Raw genomic sequence first — 20,879 nt, forward strand, 5'->3', positions numbered from 1 at the left:
AGCCCTTTCTTCACATGTCAAGGAGGTAACATATGTAAATGTTCCCCCTTCATTTTGACATTCCTTTATAAGCACAACACACATTATTAATCATCCTCTCAGAGTCTGCTTGCTCCTGCTTCCATTCCCATCCATCTGTGAGAGGGGAGACACAGCTGCCTTTCTCCTTTCCATACATCCTTCTTGAGGTAACATCCCACTGTTCACTTACTATGGTCTGAGACTGCAGGGCCGTGCTGCCTAGGAACTTAGTTCAGTGTGAAAAAGATACAAAAGCAATCTCTTAAATTTGAAATAAAGGGGAAAAAAACTACTTACATTCTACCTTGTGATCTCATTACTAATCAGTAGGTTGGAAATTTTTTCCTTAGGATTTAAACTTTATTTTTTTAAGTTTAAATCAGAGGTTTTCAACCTGTGGGTTGTGATCCCTTTGGGAGTCGCATATCAGATATCCTTCATATCAGATATTTACATTACCATTCTTAACAGTAGCAAAGTTACAGTTACGAAGTAGCAACAAAATAATTTTATGGTTGGGGGTCACTAAACACAGGAACTGTATTAAAGGGTTGCAGCATCAGGAAGGTTGAGAACCACGGGTTTTAAATCATGTTTTCTTTACTTAAAATATAAACTTTTTTGGGAGAGGGGAGTGGGTTTTTTTTTTCTTTGTTTTATTTTTGAGAAAGAGTGCTAAAATGTAACTCTGGTTGGCTTGGAAAGGGCTATGTAGCCTAGGCTGGCCTCAAATATGTAGCAATTCTCTTGCTTCTGCTTCTAGAGTGCTGGAATCATGGCATGGACCACTACACAGTGTTTAACTTTTGAGGGAGTACATACACCATAAATGTACGAAATTTAAAGGCTGAATATATATATACTATGGAATAAACAAGCCAAAGATGACTTAAACATTTCCTCATTGTTGCAATTTCAGGTTATATTCTAATTTTGAGATCCCCTCACCATCTACTAATACATATCAAGTATAACAGCAATGTAAGGTCACAAATATACTCTTCTAGTAGCTGTATTAAAAGGAATAAAAAGAAATAGTTAAAATTTAATAACATTATTTAGCTCAAAATATTCCAAGGATTATTACTTACACATGTAATTAATATAAAAATTTCTGAGATATATTTGTATTTTTCAAGTCTGGTGTGTATTTACACTGAAACATCTCATTCAGACTAGCAACATTTCAAATGCTTTTTAGCGACATGACTGTTTCAGACAGCACAAATCTATAGCATTGACTTTATAAGGACCCAGGGAATTTATTTAAAAGCTTTTCAAGATTACGTCAGTGCTGACACATTAAAATTTTGGTTATTAAAGACGAATGATAGGTTAGTTTCCATACACAGCACACGGTATGTTTAGACTAAGCAGGACACAAGCAATAACAGCAGGAAGGACTGTGGACACGACAGCATACGCCAAAAGATGAAGGTTATTGGAGGACAGAGGAGTGAGGGATGATATTTTCTTTAAAAATTTTACTGCATTAATATGAATTTCAATTAGAAGTCATCTATCTTGTGGCCTATTTGCTTAATACTGAAACTTCAGTTTGAGATGGTAGCCCAAATCCTACAGGAATGGGGACTTTCAGGTGTGTGTGGACATGTGGCCAAGGACTGAGTATGGCCAACACAAAGTCATAAACTGCCATCAAACATGAGTTGTCTTTTTGATTTTTTTAATAATTATACAGTTCTCAAATGTGAACTTTGTAGACACAATGTTATGTCATAATACCAAAAGGATAAACATGTCTAAGTGCCCCCAGAATGCAAAGTGCAGACAGGTACACTACTTTAGTAAAGGGACATATTATTTCTTGTTGGTTTTTTCATGGGAAAATACTGCCCTGCCACACCTCAAAGAAGTGATGCTCCTTCTTGTTGACCTTCAGGGAGTGATGTGGGTAGGGTTGAGCCCTGAGGTCTGCTATCTTAAAAACTATAAGGGTCTCCTCATGAGAGTCAGATGTGCATGAGGCTTCCAGGAACTACACAATGTAATATCCCCAAAAGGACCTAGTAGTACCTTTCCCAAATTAAGCGAGCAATTGAGGAGCTCTGGGTTCAAGTGAGCAAGGCAACTCTGCCCCTACCCCAATATCTATATAGTGGAGAGCAACCAAGAAAGATGCCCAATGCCAACCTTTGGCCTCTGCATGCATGCAAGTATGAACATGTATGCATGCAAGCATACTTGTACATACAACAACATTCATATAAAAATTTAAGTTGCTGACAGCTTAGAAATAATATCTGTAAACAGCTTATCAGTGAGAACGCTTGTTTGTAGCTGTAAAACACCTTTCCTCCCTATGAACTTGTGATGGTTGTTCTTGCCTGTCAACTTGACTACATCTAGAATTAACTAAAACTCAAATGGCTGGGCACACTCTTTTCTTAATTAAGTAATTTGAAGTGGAAAGACTCACTTCTAATCCAGATCTTTGAGGTGGGAGGAGCCACCTTTAGTCTGGGCCACACCTTCTGCCTAAGTACGGATGTGGAAAAAGGAAGCTGGCTCTTTTTGCCGGCTTGTTCTAGTTCTCCCTGGTCAGCCCATCCCTTCCCTGACATTAGAGCCTACTTCTTTAGGATTCCAGTGTGTACTGAAGAGCACCTGAGACATCCAGCCTTGTAGACTGTGTAACTACTGGATTCTTGGACCTTATGTTGGTAGACAGCTGGACCACAACCTATGCCATTCTAATAACCCATATACATAATACATAATATATACATACATATATGTGTACAGTATGTATATAACTCCAGAGAATGGAGTTATGTAAGAATATGGCAGTTCTTCAATAAAGGAATGATTATGAAATTATTAAAAAGATCCTTTTACAAAATGAAGTTTCAGGTCAATGAGATGTCTCAGTGGTTAAAGGTGCTTGCTGCCCAGCTTAATGACCTGAATTTGATCCTTGAACCCACATGTCAGAAGGAGAGATGGACTTTTGCAAGTTGTACTCTGACCTCTGTGTGGTGGTCTCACACACACACACACACACACACACACACACACACACACACACACAAACACACCCACCCGCCGGGCGGTGGTGGCGCATGCCTTTAATCCCAGCACTTGGGAGGCAGAGCCAGGTGGATCTCTGTGAGTTCGAGGCCAGCCTGGGCTACCAAGTGAGTTCCAGGAAAAGGCGCAAAGCTACACAGAGAAACCCTGTCTCGAAAAACCAAAAAAAAAAAAAAAAAAAAAAAAAAAACAAACACACCCACCCACCCACCACACCACACCACATCACACAGTATAATACAAATATTAAGATAAAAAAGCTTCAAAATAGTCCAGCTTATCATCCCACATTTTCAGTTGGTACTTTGACATCTCAAGGTCATAAAAGCTGTTCGACATTTTAAAGATATTTACTTTTTTTTAAAAAGATTTACTTATTTATTATGTATACAATGTTCTGTCTGCATGTTTGCCTGCCCGCCAGAGGAGAGAATCAGATCTCATTAGAGATGGTTGTAAATCGCCATGCTCAGAACCTCTGGAAGAGCAGTCAATGCTCTTAATTTCAAGGCCGTCTCTCCAGCCCAAGGTATTTACTCTCTTAGCTTCCACACTCGGGCCTTGAATCCATTTGGAGTTGATTTTGTCTTTAGTGTGAGGTAAGGTTCAGATCCAATTTCCCCATATTAACCAGCCCTGTCTTTGTAGAGAATTATCTACTGTGAAGAAAAACAACCAACCCATCTCAACCCAAACTTCTATAAACCATCTTAATCCTTTAATTCTAATGCTTAGATTACTGAACATCTTTTAAACATGTTCTTTCTATCTGAGCAGATTAACTTTGAGGATATTCTAGGAAATTACTGATGAAAATTCTCATAATAAAATGGTATTCTGGGCTTCTGAGATGGCTCAGTGGGCAAAGATGCCTGCTACCAAGCCTGACAGCTTGAGTTCAGTCCTCAGGAGCCGCATGGTAGGACACAATGGATTCCATCAAATTGTCTTCTGACCTGCCCATGTACTTACTCCCTTGCCCTCCCAAATAAATGAAATGTAATCAAATTTGAAAGAAAACGGCATTCTTATTATATATGAGTTTCTCTTAAAATTGACTGCTACCTTTATGACTTACCATCACAGTGAATTTTAAAATGTGTAGAGCAGTGCTGGAGAGATGGGTCAGGAGTAAAGAGCACTTGCTGCTCTTGTAGAGGACCCGGGTTCAGTTCCCAGTACCCACATGGTGGCTCACAACTGCATGTGACTCCAGTTCTAGGGAATGTGACACCCTCTCCTGACCTCCTCCGGCATCAGGAACACATGTGGTACATATACATACATGCAGGCAAAACACTCATACACATAAAATAAAATAAACAAATCTTTAAAAAAATCTTAAAATGTGGATAGTATAGGTTTAACAGTGAATCTACAATGATTCCAAAGTACCAAAGCCTGATGAACATTCTGGAAACAGGCACCTTGAATTTCCTTTTTCCATGCCTCTCTTGACTACATGATATTTGCACAAAGGAAAAACAATGAGGGAATATTGCTACAATATTTTAAGATAATTTAGAACTAATCCATAAATGTGTTCCATTTAACTTGAGACTTAAAAAAAAAACAATAGTGGTTTTCCAAAACAGGAAGAGAAATCTTAAAAAAAATTAAAAACGGATCTCAGATAAGAATGAAAAAAATTTTAAAGTGGAAAAAATAATTTTAAAATGAATTATTTTTCATGTATTTCAAAGTATATCCACTTAAATTTAATCATTTTAACACTAAATGGTGTGGTTTTCAGAAACAAATGTTGACAGAAATTAATGAAATGAATTAATGAAATTCTGGCCTCCACTCTCACAGTGAACTTCTACACCTGAAGACAAAACATTTATCATACACATAAAATAAAAATAGATTAATCTTTAAAAAAATATTGACAAAAAAGAAATGAAAAAGTAAAGAGCAAAACACTTGGCTGGGTCGGTGACATGGCTCAGGTGATAAAGGGGTCTGCTGACAAGCCTAAGGGCTTGAGTTCAATCCCCGAGACCACACGATGGAAGGAGAGCACTGAGTCCTGGAGGCTATCCACGCACACACGCACACACAATAAATAAATGTAATAAAGAATTTCAAAGAGCAACACTTTATAAATACAGTATTTGTGGGGTAGGGAAGCAAAGAACATGAACACATTTGATGGCACGGAGAATGTGGCTAGGGAAGAGAACCCATAAAGCAAGTAAAGAGGTGCTGTCGGAGATGCTAAGCAAGGCTTCCCAGAGGACTTCTTCATCACTACGGTGTTTTAACCAGCACTTAGTAACCAGTACTGGTCACTTATGAAACAAATGACATCTGATCTGATGTAAAGTGAAGTTTGGACCCACTTAGAGCTCATGGTCTTATGTTGTAAGTTAATATATCCTCCTCAACTTAGAAATGAGTTATGTTGAAAACTGCAGATTCTAACACTATTAGAATGGAAAATGTGAGTTCTGTTGTGGGATATTTTGAATGCACTCTGACATTCCCAAGACTGCCAATAAAGTTTACCTTGACTCAGAGCAGTGCTAGCTGAACAAATTAGCCATAGAGGTTTGAGGACAAAGGACATATACAGAGGCACAGGAAATAGTAGGGAGGGGCTTAGAGAGATATTTGGCCCTTTTGGATAGAGGAAGGAGAGAAAAGGAGGTCACTGGTCGCTTCTCCACCACTTCTCTGATCAATCAGTTTCTTACCTAGATAACTGATTCCTGAATTTTTATTAATAAAGAATAATTAGATAAATGATTCAGAGTTCCATATAAATGATTTAGAAAACATTTCAACATAACTCATTTCTAAATTGAGGAGGATATATTAACTTACAACATAACACCATGAGCTCTAAGTGGGTCCAAACTTCACCTTAAATCCTCTGAATGATTATTTTGTAAGTGGCTGCAGGACCGTGGGGAGGGGCAGGACCAGAGAAACACAGGACAGCAGGGTCGGGTGGGACCGGAGAAACTTATGGCTACATGGAGGTATTCTTAGTCTGACCCCAAATTGGTCTATACACACCAGCCCAGACCTAGGCTTGAGTAATATTAAAATTAAAGCATTATACACTCCCATAACATAAGCTCTGTAAGACACCACAAATACTTTCCTTAACAACAAAGAGTTAAAAAAAGAAAATCATGTAAAATAAATACATGTATAGATAGAATAATCCAGCCCAGTTATAAACTACTAATTTACAAAAATAAATGATTTTTCTTAAATTGTCACTTTAAAGAAAGTCAAGCTTTTCCTGAATAATATTCAGTGACTATAACTTCAACACCAAGCTTACTCATCACTGTTTTTTGCTGTGGACTCCTTGATTGTAGGTGAGCTGAGGTTATTCAGTTTTCTTTTTCCTATATGAGTGTAACAAAGAAAAGAACACAACGTTAAAGAGACAATTGGCCCAGTTTTAATCAACTGAATTGCCAAATTTTAGCTACCTGTAATTCAGCACTTGAAAGACAGAACTGGGAGGACAGAGGCTGGGCTGACGTGTATCGCCTGATACAGCTTAGAAAGCAAGCACACAACAGAGATGAATTTAGACTGCTGACATTAAACAGGAAGTAGAGGGGGAAAACAGAAGGGAAGTAAGAAAGAAAAAAGTTTCCTAATTTGTTTTTTCATTTTCTTTCTTAAAAAAAAAAAATCTTGACCAAAGGTTAATTTCCTGAAATTTGTACTACACTGCGTATACTCAGTAAAGCTCCAAAATAAAATATTAAAATTGCTTCCTTAACTTGTAATTCATTTTCACATTTTAGCCCTAGAAGCCAGTGGCAGCCTAGATTATTTTACTAGTACTTTTAGAAGGTGTCCAATGCCTTTATAAATATTTTTATTATTGCATAATAATTAACCATATATTAGCCAATATGTGGATCAACAAAAATCTTGGTTTTCTTAGGTCTTTAGATACTTTTCAGTTGCTAAATAGGACTTTAAATATCTCCCAAAGTAACATTTTTCAGTTGATAGTTATCTCTTCATTTCATTCTACTTAAAAAGTAAACACAACATATGCCTGGCTTGGTGGCACATACCTTTAATCCCAGCACTTGGGAGGCAGAGGCAGGTGGATGGATGAGTTCAAGGCCAGCCTGGGCTACAGAGCGAGTTACAGGCAACCAGGGCTACACAGAGAAACCCTGTCTAGAAAAATCTCAAAAAAACAAAAACAAAAAAACTAACCAAAAAGGAACACAGTATATATTAAAGGAATATGGAATCATACTGGCATTTTTCTTTCTAGGTTACATACATGTTTTAACAATTGTGTTCTTGACTTTTTTTAAGTGCAGCTTTACAAAACACTGATTATTAGTGTACTATCACTGAATCTGTACAACATTCAGAGCTGTATTTGAAGTTTCTGGTGGATCCAGGAACTAATAAAAATAGCTTTCAGTGGCTGAGACTTGAAGCACAAGTAATGGTGATGACGACCCTGGTTAACATATGGCACTTATTAGGGCCAGCCACTGTTTTAAACAACGGACACAAAATAATTAACCTAAGCTGGGCATGGTGGTGCATGTCTGGAACCCAGGACTTCTGAGGTGGAGGCAGGAGGACCAAAAATTCAAAGTCAGCAAGGGCTCAGCATGACGAAGACAAGAGCTGCTAAAACATGGGAAGAAAAATGGGTTGGTACTTGATGGATGAATGGCTTTTAAAATCCCAAGAAGGGTTTCGGTTTCCAGGTTCAGGAAGAGGGTTCAGTGGGTAAAAGTGCTTGTCCCAGAACCCTGGTGATCTGAGTTCAACCCCAGGAGTCCATGCAAAAGTAGGTGTGGTGGTGCACATTTGTAACCCCAGTACCTCCAGAGAAGACAGGAGGCAGAGAGAGGAGAATCACTCCGAAGCTCCCACGCCAGCTAGCTCAGAGAACGCAGCCCACCAGCAGAAACAAGTGCAACAAGGTGAAAGGCGAGAATTTATGCTCAAAAGTTACCCTCTGACCCCCACATTCCAACTGTGAGACTTGAACATGCAAAATCTAAGTATAAGGGGTTGGGGTTTATTATCAAGTATAATGAGAAGCAAGTAGAAATAAAACGTTATTTAAATTTCTCATTAGATTTTGAACAATATTTTAAAAGGGGGAAATAGTAAAGGAGGTCATGACTTCACCTGAATTTTTTTTTCTTTGGTTTTTCGAGACAGGGTTTCTCTGAGTAGCTTTGCGCCTCTCCTGGAACTCACTCTGTAGCCCAGGCTGGCCTCGAACTCACAGAGATCTGCCTGGCTCTGCCTCCCGAGTGCTGGGATTAAAGGCATGCGCCACCACTACCCGGCCTTCACCTGAATTTTAAATTACTTTATAAGTTACATTTTCTAACTTGGAACTTATGATATCTGATAATGATTAGGCTTTCTTATTTCTAAAGCATGCAGAAGATTTATTAGGATTGGGAGTATGATTACAAATGACATGATCTAATTCAGGACCTTAAAGTTTTATATGTGATATGTGTGTATAAAATATGTATATATATATTCATAGTTGTGTATATACATGTATATACATATACTCATACACACATAGCTACCAGAGTAAATTAAACATACATGTCCACTTTAATTAATAACTAGAGTGAATCAGTAATCACCACGTAAGTCAAAAATTAGAATATTGCCAGCACCTCAGAGACCCCTGCAGTTTGACTTTTTAAAAAAGAGCATACTTAGTACCTATAATATGATAATTACCCATATAAATGTCAAGTGAGATCATGTGACCAATCTTTTTATGAGCAAAAGGAATGTTCCCTTAAGTCCATATTTAATTTCAATATGGAAATTGAGTATGTATCAATTTAAAATCTATTGAGATTTTCATACAGAGATATGCAATCTCTAAGCTATTATTTTTTAATTACAAAAATATATAAGGTATATAAAACTATAGAACTTGAGAGAAATATATAGGTTTTCATAAATTTTCTGAAAACAAACATAATATTAATAGCTTTAGGGTAAAAGCATTTGATTAAACCAAAATCAAAAGCTTAATATCTTATGTGTTTATTTAAATAAAGTAGGTAAAATGAGACCAATTTCTTCATAGATTCTAGTACATGTGTAACATCCAATAAATGTTAAACAATAAAATATGAATTAGGCTAGTCATAGCATATCTAAAATACATTTTATTAAATTTGAGCCTATTTAAAATTTTATATTGCAGAAAGTGACATGTCACTGATTCATGACCTTTTACAATATAAAAAAAATTAAGCATATGAAGTTGAGACTTATGCCTTTAAATGTAGATCTTAGCAGTAAACTACTAAAGAACAACAAATATGTATGGTCAGAATTAAATGAAGAATGTTTTAAAATAATGATTTTATATAAAAATTAGGTTCTTCTATATGGAAAAGTTTCATAGCTGAAATACAATAGATGTAAACTATATAAACATATACTAAATGTGGGTAAAGCTAAATGAACAATATGGATAAAAATAACATTTAGAAGTGCCCCTCTTAAACTGCAGCATGGCAGTCCCTGAGTTCTGTGCCCTTTAATTTATGCACATGATGGATAGCTTGTTAAGGGCATATCTACCCATTATAATTGATAGTAGCTGAAGGCAGTCAGGCCATAATTTCTATTTAATGGATGGCATAGGAAGGGAACAGCAGTAGCATTTTAAAATAAGTGCCTACAAAGTTTACATTTATGTCCAAAGTAACATTTACATTCTAGCCTTTTCTATGTTGAATTCCTTGAGAAGAGAGAAAAACCAGCTGCAACAAGAGCTATATATTACTAAATCAAAATCTTGATTTAACCAATAACTAGAAGAATCTTACCATAAGTGGAAAAGAATGTTCAACTAACCATTTGATGGTCCTTTTCCGCGCTCATGTTCTTTGGGGGTTGAGGGAGAAGAAAATGGGCTCATTTGATAAGTTCCAGTTGTTGGAGAATAAGCTGTAATACTTTTCTTCCTTCTGATTTTTGAAGGACTAAATGACTAGAAATAAATAATAATTTGGAAGAGAAGTACTTACATTTAGTTACAGATCTTTGAAAATACCTTAAGTAACTTAGGAAAATGCAAATTAATACCACTTTTCTTGCTCTTTCTTTCAGATTTTGAATATATTTATCACTTTCAAAGTGAACATTATTCCTCTCAAATGAAGTAGATATTTCAGAGCTCTACAATAATTAAGGCATCTCAATTTGATATTTATGAAAATTCAACATGAAACCTTATTAACTGCTGATATGTGTCCCAACAGTTTTAGACATGACAGACCAGGAAACTCTCAGGGGTGCATGTTACTAAGGCCCACAGGAAGTTCTAGGAAAGCTCAGTGTTCTCCTCAGCCTACCCACACCTTTCTGTCAGTGTTCTGTGTAGACGAATATCTAAACAGTCTTATTAAATAAGAAACACAAAGCCAAATACAGGGGTGCAAGCCATAGAGATCAGAGCAATAGCCGACAACTCACCTTAGCTCACCACTTCACTGTAGCTTCTTCCCAAGAGAGCCTCTTCCTGTCTAACCTGCACCTTTATTGCCTTCCTGTTCTGCCTTCTCATTGGCTCTAAGCCCAGCCACATCACTTACTCGTCACTGCCTGTCTATACAGACCTCCAGGTCTCTATGGTTGGTACTGGGATTAAAGGCGTGTGTAACCACACTTGGCTGTATCCTTGAACACACAGAGACTCTGCCTGCCATGTGATAAGATTAAGGGTGTGTGCTACCACAGCCTGACTTGTGTTTATGGCTGACTATGACCTCTGATCTCCAGGCAAACTTTATTTATTAACATACAAATAAAATATCACATTTTAGCACAAATAAAATATCACCACAGTTCTGTCTTAAGGATAATCAAATCAGTGTCCGAACAACCCCGTCTGCCACTTGTACCCTCTGAAGCACTGGCTGCACACAGCTCCCTGCAGCTTTCTCCTTTGTCTTCTTCTAAGCAGGATGTGTTTTGGTAATATTTTACATTTTTGCCTAATCCATCAGAATTTGTTCCTGAAAATATGATTTATCTTTGTAAGCTAGAGAACAAAAACATGTGTAAGAAATGAATGACTTAAAAAGAAAGTAGGCCATCCTACTCTACTCAATATACTCATGTGTTCACCAGTTCATTCATGAACTAACACCTACAATTTCCATTAGGAGATTCTGCACACGTGGGTCTCAAATCATTCTATGATCTTAGCGTGGAATGTTATCTCTTATCTTCACCAAGGCTATTCTTGCTTTAATCTAGGTCTCCAACTCATCATCTATCTACTTTCTCTAAATACCCACTATCATGCTACTCAGATTCCCATAGCCCACATAAAGCCAGACCTGACAGCAGAAATCTGCAATTCTATTCTTCTACAGCAAGGTGGGAGGCAGAGATAGGAGAACCTCTGTGGGTCAGCCAGCCTGGCAAACAGTCACCAACAAGGGAATCGGTCTCAAACAAGGTAGAATGTTGTGGAATATTACTTTAACTATGTAAATGTGTATGGCATTTATTTATGCTGCATTTGTTTAACTATGTAAAGATGTGTTGCATTTGTCTTACTGTGCCTGCCTAAGTAAAACACCTGATTGGTCTAATAAAAAGCTACATAATACAGGGACAGGTGGGGCTGGCGGGCAGAGAGAATAAGTAGGAAGAAGAATCCAGGCTTGAGAGAAGAGAGAACAATGGAGAAAGAAAGGGAGATGCCAGGGGCCAGCTAGGCAGGCAGCTGCCAGCCAGCCAGACATGGAGTAGGACATACAGTATTAAAAAATGTAAAAAGCCCTGAGACAAAATGTAGATGAAGAGAAACAGGGTAATTTAAGTTATAAGAGCTAGTGGGACAAGCATAATATAAGGCCAAACATTCATAACTAACAATAAGTCCCTGTGTCATAATTTGGGAGCTGGTTGGTGGCCCAAAAGAAAGCCTACTGCAGTAGGAGGTGAAAACCAATACCCAAAATTCTACACTTGTATCATGGCATGTATACATGCACATACATACATACAGACAGACATACAGACAGACAAACAGACAGAAGACAGACAGACAGACACACACACACAGAGAGAGAGACAGAGAGAGAGACAGAGAGACAGAGAGAGAGACAGAGGACTTTAAAAAAAGATAAATTGTTACGGCCTCAAAGAGTGTTTGCTAGAATTTAAACAAGCCAGAGATAAGGTTTTAAGTTAGTATATATGTTAGAGAAATTCAGAATGAAAGGAACCATCAAAGTGGACTACAGTAATTGTTCCAGAAAGATTCTTGTGAGCAGGAAAGATGGGGCTGAAATAAGAGAAAAGGCATGAAAGGGAGTTGGGAATGTAGCTCAGTTGGCAGAATGCCAGCCTACCATACACAAAGCTCTGGTTCTAGTCCCTAGCAATGAATAAACTGGGCATGATGGTGAACGCCTTTAAATCTCAGTAATCGGGAGGTGGAGGCAGAGGATCAAATGTTCAAGGGCATCCTTGGTTACACCGTGCATATGAGGCCATCTTGAGAATCACAAAACCCTATCTCAAAAAGGAAATAAAAAAGGCACAAGAATCTGAAATCAAGAGTATTGAGTACACAGGATGAACTCTGAGAATAAAGGAAAGGTCCTAAGGCTCAGATACTGTCAATGCTGTGGAACAACTTTAGCTTGGGAGCTGTCTTCAAACAGTTACATAAATCTCTATGGTCAACTGTCCTTTAATACACCCAGGGCTGTATCACCTTTAAAAGTAACCTTGGTATTTGTTTTAGAAACTATTGGACCAAAAATTTTTATAGTTAACATTTTAAATGATATATATTTGTTTGGGTGGAACAAAAGACATTTCTTTCCTATATCTACAATAGCCAAAATTGTAAGCAGTATCTTTTGAAAAAATATCCAACACTTGTACCGTTATAGTTATATATCTAATGCAATCCTTCCTGTAGGATGAAAAGGTTCTAAGTCTCTTTATCAGGTAGTTACCATTACCTCTTCATATTGAGTTTTCACCTGTTTATATGTATTTAGTCATAAACTATGACATTTACCCAAGCCCTATTCAACTTCTCCAAGAATTTACTGCCTAGAATGATTTCACTGTGTGTGTACAAGGAATGAAAGTTACTACCCTATTGTACGTTTATGTCCATCTGTTTTCCTATTTTCACCAAAAATTATTTTATCCAATTGCCAAATGTCTAAACATTGCAACTGTAGATAATATATTTCCTCTTGAAAACAATTCTATAGCTTTCAGGAAAACTCTCTCTCTGAGTGTGTGTGAGTGCGTGCGTGCGTGCGTGCGTGCGTGTGTGTGTGTGTGTGTGTGTGTGTGTTTCATACCAAGAATTTCCTCCTCTCCTCTTCCCTCTTCTTGGTCACTTTATTCCTTCAAGAGAAAACCGTTTCTAACTACCACAGAGAGAACCCACACTCAACTTCTGCCCACTCTCTCACTAAAACTCCCTTCAGCAATCACACATCTTCATATACTGGCATATTGTGTGCACAGACTTCCCTGAATGCTCCTTTTCCTCAGTTTACCACGGTCCTCTGACTTTTAAACTGTCGAGATCCTAAGAACTCCATTCTGCCACCTCCAAGCTCTGAGGGACTTACACATTACCTCTGCTAACGGGAAGAGATTAAGAGAGGCTGAGTTACTAATTATGAGGTCAGCAAGGAAGAGTGCCATTTATTGATCCTCTTAGGGGGAAAAAACCCAAAAGGTGAGAGGATTAGAGTCAGCTGGAAACGGCAAAGGACTCAGGATGTAAACTAAATGCAGTAGATGCTACACCCACTTCTATAGTAATTTATGTCTACTTCGGGTATTTCCGGACACCTTAGAAATATTTACCACTACCATTAAAAAAAGAAAGATTGTGGTCTAAGATTTAGTCTATTATCAGCCCTATTGCTACTACTGTACTTTTTGTTAAGAGGTCAAACCTTTTCTCTTAGCAAAACTAAAATTTGAGCATAGATCTTTCTGCTAAAAAAAAAATCAATGCTCTCTCTCTAATTTCCAGTAGATAAGGCATTTGCCTTTGATAATCATGAATTGTAGCCCGCTTTGTCTCCTTATTTAAAGCGTGGTCAACCAAAAAGGTGCCTGCATTCTATTGATTTTGTACCTCTTATAAACAGTCTAGAAAGTACTAACTAAGGGTTCTTTTACAGTGAAATATGGGATATAAAATTATTATGAACTATTAGCTGCTATCACCAGGCTACATAAAACAGGTATTCTAGGTATCCAGATAACCAGAAAAGAGCAGCTGAAGTAAAGTCTGTCTTTAGTCTCTTTTTCCTTTTAAAACAGGGTCTTGCTAACCCAGGTTGGTCTTGAACTCATGATCACTCCTCAGCCTCGTCAGTGCTGGGATTACAAGTGTGTCACCATGCCTGGGTGGATACTTATTAATAAGTTTACTCTGGTTGATAAGGTTATTGGAACATCCCACCTATGGTATAATTGTGGCATACTACCAGGACTAGTTTGGAATTCATACTAGGAAACTCTGAAAACCACGAATTGTGTTAGGTGATTTTTATTCTGGATCTACTGTTTATGAACTGCCACAATGACCACTCTTACTGGTCCTAGAGACGCTGAGGTTTTGTTGTTGCTTTTACAGTAGCTACAGGGAACAAAAGGCCTTTGCACTTATCTAGTAATCTTATAGGACACGAGGGAAAAACTGAATACACATGCACACAAAGGGAGGGGTGGGCGTGGTGGCACACCCCTTAAATCCACGCACTTGGGAGGCAGAGGGAAGTGGATTTCTAGGAATTTGAGGCCAGCCTGGTCTACATAGTAAGTTTCAGGACAGCCAAGTGAGACCCTGTCTCAATGTGTGTGTGTGTGTGTGTATGTGTGTGTGTGTGAGAGAGAGAGAGAATGTGTGTGTGTGTGTGTGTGTGTGTGTGTGTGTGAGAGAGAGAGAGAGAGAGAGAAAGAGAGAGAGAAAGAGAGAGAGAGAGAGAGAGAGAGAGAGAGAGAGAGAGAGAGAGAGAGAGAGAGAGAGAGAATATGTGTGTGTGTGACCAATATATTAGGTTTATGGTAACAGAAACATTCTATCACTTGATAAGGTGTTTGATACACAGGGTATTTACACTGTTAAAAAAACATTAAATGTGTACCCAAGACCTACATATTTAATTATAAATAAACTTAACATTAAAAATTTTTAAGAAAAACAAAGCTTTGGCTGAAGAAGCCAGTACATCATATTTATTTATTTATTTATTCTTTTTTTAAATTTATTTTGTTTGTGACACAGAATCTCACTTTGTAGCACAGGCCAGACTGGAACTCACTACACAGCTCAGGCCATTTCCAACTTCCAGAAATCCTCTTTGCTTCAGCCTCCCAAGTGCTGGGATGAGTACAGGCACTACCATGCCGGGCTAGATACGTTTCTTCTACATTTGCATTAATTAGTCTTCTGCAACTTATTTTTTACATTTATTTATTTAGTTTGTGTGTATAACTTTCAGAATCATATTTCTCCATCTACTATGTAGATTCCAGACAGGGAGCGTAATTTATAAGCCTTAGCTACAAGCACCCTTATCTGCTGAGCCATCTTGCTGGCCCATCTTCTACAATTTGAAAGAAACTAGACTACCATCTTTAATTTAAAAGCACCAAAAAGAATATATATTACTGCACTATTACTATCTCACACTATAATCCTCAGGAAGGTTTTTTAAAATGAAATATGTTCATGGTTATTTCTAATCATACTTTCATATACTTTTTATTTTTTTTGAAATGTCATTTATTCCATTCAATACACTGTTTATTTACTGAAGTATGATTTACATAAACTGCACAGATCTTAGTTTGACTTGATGAGCTCCGACAGTATATACTGATGTGCCTCTACCTGAGCTACACATGCTCATCACACGTTTCCTTCTGCCCCTTCCTTTTAGTGTAGCTCCCAGTCCAAAGGCAACCACCTCTAACTCCAAAAACCACACATACCTGCTCCTATGAAGTATACACTGCTGTGGTTTGTCTTTCAATATGCTGTGAATATGACTTGCTCTGATTGGTTGATAAATAAAGCTGCACTGGCCTGTGGCAGGGCAGGATAAGGTTAGGTGGTACATTCAAACTGTAGCGAGAGAAGAAAGGAGATTGGGGGAGATGCTTCGAGCAGCTGCCAGGAGAAGCAAGATGGGAAAGTACCAGTAAGCCATGAAGTCACGTGGCAATGCACAGATTAATAGAAATAGGCTGAGTTAAGTTGTAAGAGGTAGCTATCGAGAAGCCTGAGCCATTAGGCCATACAGTTTGTAATTAATATAAGCCTCTGAGTGATTATTTTATAAGCAGCTGCAGGACCATGGGTCTGAGAGATTCATCCAGACCCGGTTGGGCAGGACCAGAGAAACTTCTGGCTACAATATAACCTGTTTATTTGGCTTCTTCTGCTTAACATGTTTTTGAGATCATCTATGTTGCTGTATATGTTAGTAGTGTGCTCTGTTTCATTGTTGGGTAATATTTCTTTGTTTAATCAGGCTGTAATTTGCTTTTTCCATTTTCTTCTTTATGGACATGTGAGTTGTTTCCAGTTTGAGAATATTAGGAATTAAGTTGCTAAGGACACTTTTCTACATGGCATTTGTGTATCTGTGATTTTTTACTTTTTTGGGGGCATTTAAGGATGGATTGCTAGGTTACAGGATGGATATGGGCTTAGCTTTAAGTATATAAAATTAGAGTTTGACAGCTTCCCAAAATGTGTGCATCACTTTCACTTTCATCAGTATTTTAGTTCCAACTCTCCCCATTTTCACCAGCCTCTTGCTTCCCTTGCCATGCTAGTGACTGTTAGAGAAACACAACATGATGTTTTGTTGTCCTTCGCTATCAATTCTAGTTGGGGGAATAGTCATATCCCTTTGTGACCTTACACCCTTTCCCTGATAATCAGTGTCTGTGAACTTTTCATATGCTAATTATCTATTTAAACACTTTTATTGTTAAGTGTTTTGATGAACCAGCCTGACTCCATTTTAAGATTAAAAGTCACCTTGTTACAAGGTTAAAATAATCTATTCTTATTTTTTGTAAAACTTAGGTTTGGCCAGGTCTTGACCTGTTTTCTTGAATTTGACATGTTCCAAACCTTATACCCTGACTTCCACTCTGATAAGATGTTCTGCCAAACAAATTTTTAGATGTTTTTCTAAGTTCCTATGAAACTAAAATTCCTCTGGAAATTTGCAACCCTTGAAAACCCCCTAGTCTTGCAATTTTGGGGGCTATATAAACCCCACCTTCTCCTGTACTCAATGCTATTTTCTCAAACCCTGCTTTAGGGAGATAGTCATATCTGACAGAAAATAAAATTAGCATAATCTAGTCAAAGAATTTGGGTAATGGTTTTTATTCTTGTTCAATGGGATTAAAAGTTTGTTCAATTTTTTTCATATATTTTGCACTTAAGTCTTGTCAGATATGCATGACAAATATTTTCTCAATTCATAGCTTGTCTATTAATTTTCTTTCATTTCTTCATTATGAAAATTTTTTATTTTAAGCTTTATTATAAGACAAAAATATACTTCAAATTTAAAAAAATCACTGGCATCTTATATGTTTTTAATGTGATCTTCCAATCAGAAGAAAAAATTAATTTTAATGAAGTCTAATTTATTAACTTTTCTTTTATAAATATGATTTTTATGCCTTGAGAAATTTTTAGCTCCTATAAATTCACAATATGGTTTCTCATATTTCCTCCCAAAGGCCTTACACTTTTGTTTAACTTTAAGATTATGATGCTCTTATCCACCACTGCTACTGTTTCTGGGATTACCATTTCATAATTGGTTACTACAGCTAGCACAGTGGAGACCCTGGCAGCAAAAGTAGCTACCACAGTTAGTTAATTTTTCATTCTATTGGGCATGATAAATTTAATCCAATAGTTAAATACAGTTCGATTGGCTTTGAAAATTATAAATTTATAAACTCAAGTTCCATTTGCTTTTGGGATACCATCTTACAAGGGCTCCAATTTGCAATAAGGCTCGTTAAGGAAGGGAATGGCTCAGTTGCCTTTAGCCTACTGGCTATGGGTGGTTTAGGACCTCTGTTGGTCTTTTCTGTATTGAACACACAGATTGCAAGCCCAGTGCCACTTTGAGATCTTTGGCAGCAGTTAACTCTGCAGCTCACACACGATTGAGCCTGTATGATAATGAGTATTCAGAGACGGGTAATACCTGGGGGGTGCTCACCAACCTAAGACAGAGCACCTGTGTGGCCTGGGCAGGCGTCTCCATGACAGGTAAGGTGACCTGTTGTCGTCCCACGCAACCTAAGTCAGAAGCCCATTTTTTAGTAAAAGGGGGACCTGTAGGGTCCTGGCCCCCCTTTTGGGTAACTGTTGCCTTGCTTGCTGACCTTGACCTTGATATCCTCCCTATGCTAATTCCCTGCCGGGTTCCACCCTCCTGAATGCTTAAGGGAAGTTCCTTGTCTGTGTATCCTGCACAATGGGCGTTAACAGCTTAAATGCAAGATTGTAAAACATCGGCAGCGAACTTCTGCCCTTCGGGATTCTCCCATTGTGCTGTAAGCCTGTATTTAAAACCTCCTCCCTCCTTCAATAAATGGCATTCAGAAGAAAAAAAAAAAAGACTATGATGCTAGGCATGGTGGCACCTACCTTCCCAGCAGTCAGGAGGCAGAGGCAGGTGAATCTCTGAGTTCGAGGCCAGCCTGGTCTACAGAGTGAGTTCCAGCACAGCTAAGGCTACACAGAGAAACCCTGTCTTGGGGGAAAAGAAAACAGAAAAAAGATTAGTTATTCCTGGATGAAATTTTACATACTATATCAGATAGCAAGTCAGTAAATGAATATTCTTAATAAGTTTACTGGCTGGAGAGATGGCTCAGTGGTTAAGAGCACAAATTGCTCTTGCAGAGGACCTGAATTTAGTTCCCTGCACACACAATGGACAACACACAATGAGTTATACCTCCAGCTCTCAGAGGGAACTGCAGCTTCTGCCCTCTAAGGGCACTTGCGTTCACGTGTACATACCCCCCCCCCCAACATACATATAATTAAAAAGAAAGTAAATCTTTTTGGGGGGGCAGGTTTCGAGACAGTGTTTCTCTGTGTAGCTTTGGTGCCTGTCCTGGATCTTGCTCTATAGACCAGGCTGGCCTCGAACTTACAGAGATCTGCCTGGCTCTGCCTCCCCAGTGCTGGGATTAAAGGCGTGCGCTGCCGCCACCACCACCACCAGGCTCAGGTAAATCTTTTTTAAAAAAAAATTTCCATATGGAATCAGTTTATTCAAGATTTTTTACATCGAATAACACAATATTTTTAAATGTTTAATAAATTTAGACAACTATTAAAGATAACATAAATCAAAATTTTCAAGAGAATAAAGAGTCAAGCAATATTTAAGCCATTATACCAAAGGGGAAATAGCCATGGTACATGGAAAGATACTTCAAGGCAGGGTACTGGGGACTCACACAATGGTTCTGTCGCTCGGCACTGTCACTATTTGGTCACATCGTTTGTCTGACTTGAGTTTCTCCCCTTATCTAGCATGGTGAATAAAGTGGGATGGGGAGGGAGGGAGGAGGCAGCTGGCAATGCCATGTGCCTCAGCTAGGACACACGGCTTCACTCTCTCTTCTAGCTTGGTGAGGAGAAGAGCTGAAGACAAAGGAATCCAACTGTGTCATTCAAACACAAGAGACGGTCTGTGGAAAATCTCCCCAGAACCTGCACACTTTGGCTGAGGTTCCACTCCCATAATCTTTAGCTCTCGCTCTCTCTCTCTCTCTCACCCCCCCCCCCCCCGTCTGTCTTGGATTGTGAAGTTATTTTCCCTTTTAGGAATATACTTTCTATGCCACAACAGAAAGGGTAAGCATAAAACCAGGCTAATGGACTTAATCCTCAAGTCACTCCATCTTTTAAGAGGGAACCTCTTAGGTAGATGGGGCAAGGATAGAGTGAGGAACTGTCCTGAGCACTGAGTGTGACAGGCAATAAGAGAGCTATAGATGTATTACTGCCCCCTGCCCTGGGCCACAGTGACATTATTTGTTTTTTGGATAACATCTTGGCTTTGACTTTCTTCAGGGAGTTAGATGAACCTGATATATGAAAATTACGTACCCTGTATATTTAAATATTCTTAAATATTAATATTTACAACTTGCATATGTTAATGAAAGGGCTTCCTTCCTGTACTGTGTACTCAGATACACAAGCAATCACAGACAATCTGGCTGCAGTGTGAGGTCTGTCAGCAGGCATACTTTTTCTTCTTGTCTTCTTACCACAGAGAACAGGGACTTGAGACATACAATCTACTTAACTGCCACACTTTCTCCAATAAGAGGTAGCTTTTCTACCAGTGTCTTTGTGAAACTCTTCTTGTTTGAGAATGTTTCATGAGAGCCTTTGTCTTCATCTTTTTTTTTTTTTTGGTTTTTCGAGACAGGGTTTCTCTGTGTAGCTTTTTTGCGCCTTTCCTGGATCTCGCTCTGTAGACCAGGCTGGCCTCGAACTCACAAAGATCCACTTGCCTCTGCCTCCCGAGTGCTGGGATTAAAGGCGTGCGCCACCACCGCCTGGCTGTCTTCATCTTTTATTATGTGTGTGTATGTGTGTGTGTGTGGGGGACGTGTGTGTGTGTGTGTGTGTGTGTGTGTGTGTGTGTGGAGGGAGTGTATATGTAAAGGTCAGAGGACAACTTTGTGGAATTGCATTGAGTTTCACAGACTGAACTCAG

General features: G+C 38.4%; 1 protein-coding gene across 2 annotated transcripts in view; it reads right to left on the minus strand.

Moving 5' to 3' along the window:
* The window catches only part of Itgb3bp (integrin subunit beta 3 binding protein), a 59,773-nt gene that overhangs the window by 24,816 nt on the left and 14,078 nt on the right, over nt 1–20,879 (minus strand). Inside the window, exons 3-4 of one of the 2 annotated variants that reach the window (XM_059254571.1) lie at nt 9,934–10,069; nt 6,371–6,437 (exon numbers count right to left, since the gene is read on the minus strand). In XM_059254571.1, the coding sequence (XP_059110554.1) occupies nt 6,371–6,437; nt 9,934–10,069 (203 nt within the window). Of the gene's footprint in view, nt 1–6,370; nt 6,438–9,932; nt 10,070–20,879 lie in introns of those variants that run through there. The other variant, XR_009377614.1, reaches the window with a different exon arrangement.

This window comes from Peromyscus eremicus, chromosome 2 (genome assembly GCF_949786415.1).
Source record: "Peromyscus eremicus chromosome 2, PerEre_H2_v1, whole genome shotgun sequence".
NCBI classification, from domain to species: Eukaryota; Metazoa; Chordata; class Mammalia; order Rodentia; family Cricetidae; genus Peromyscus; species Peromyscus eremicus.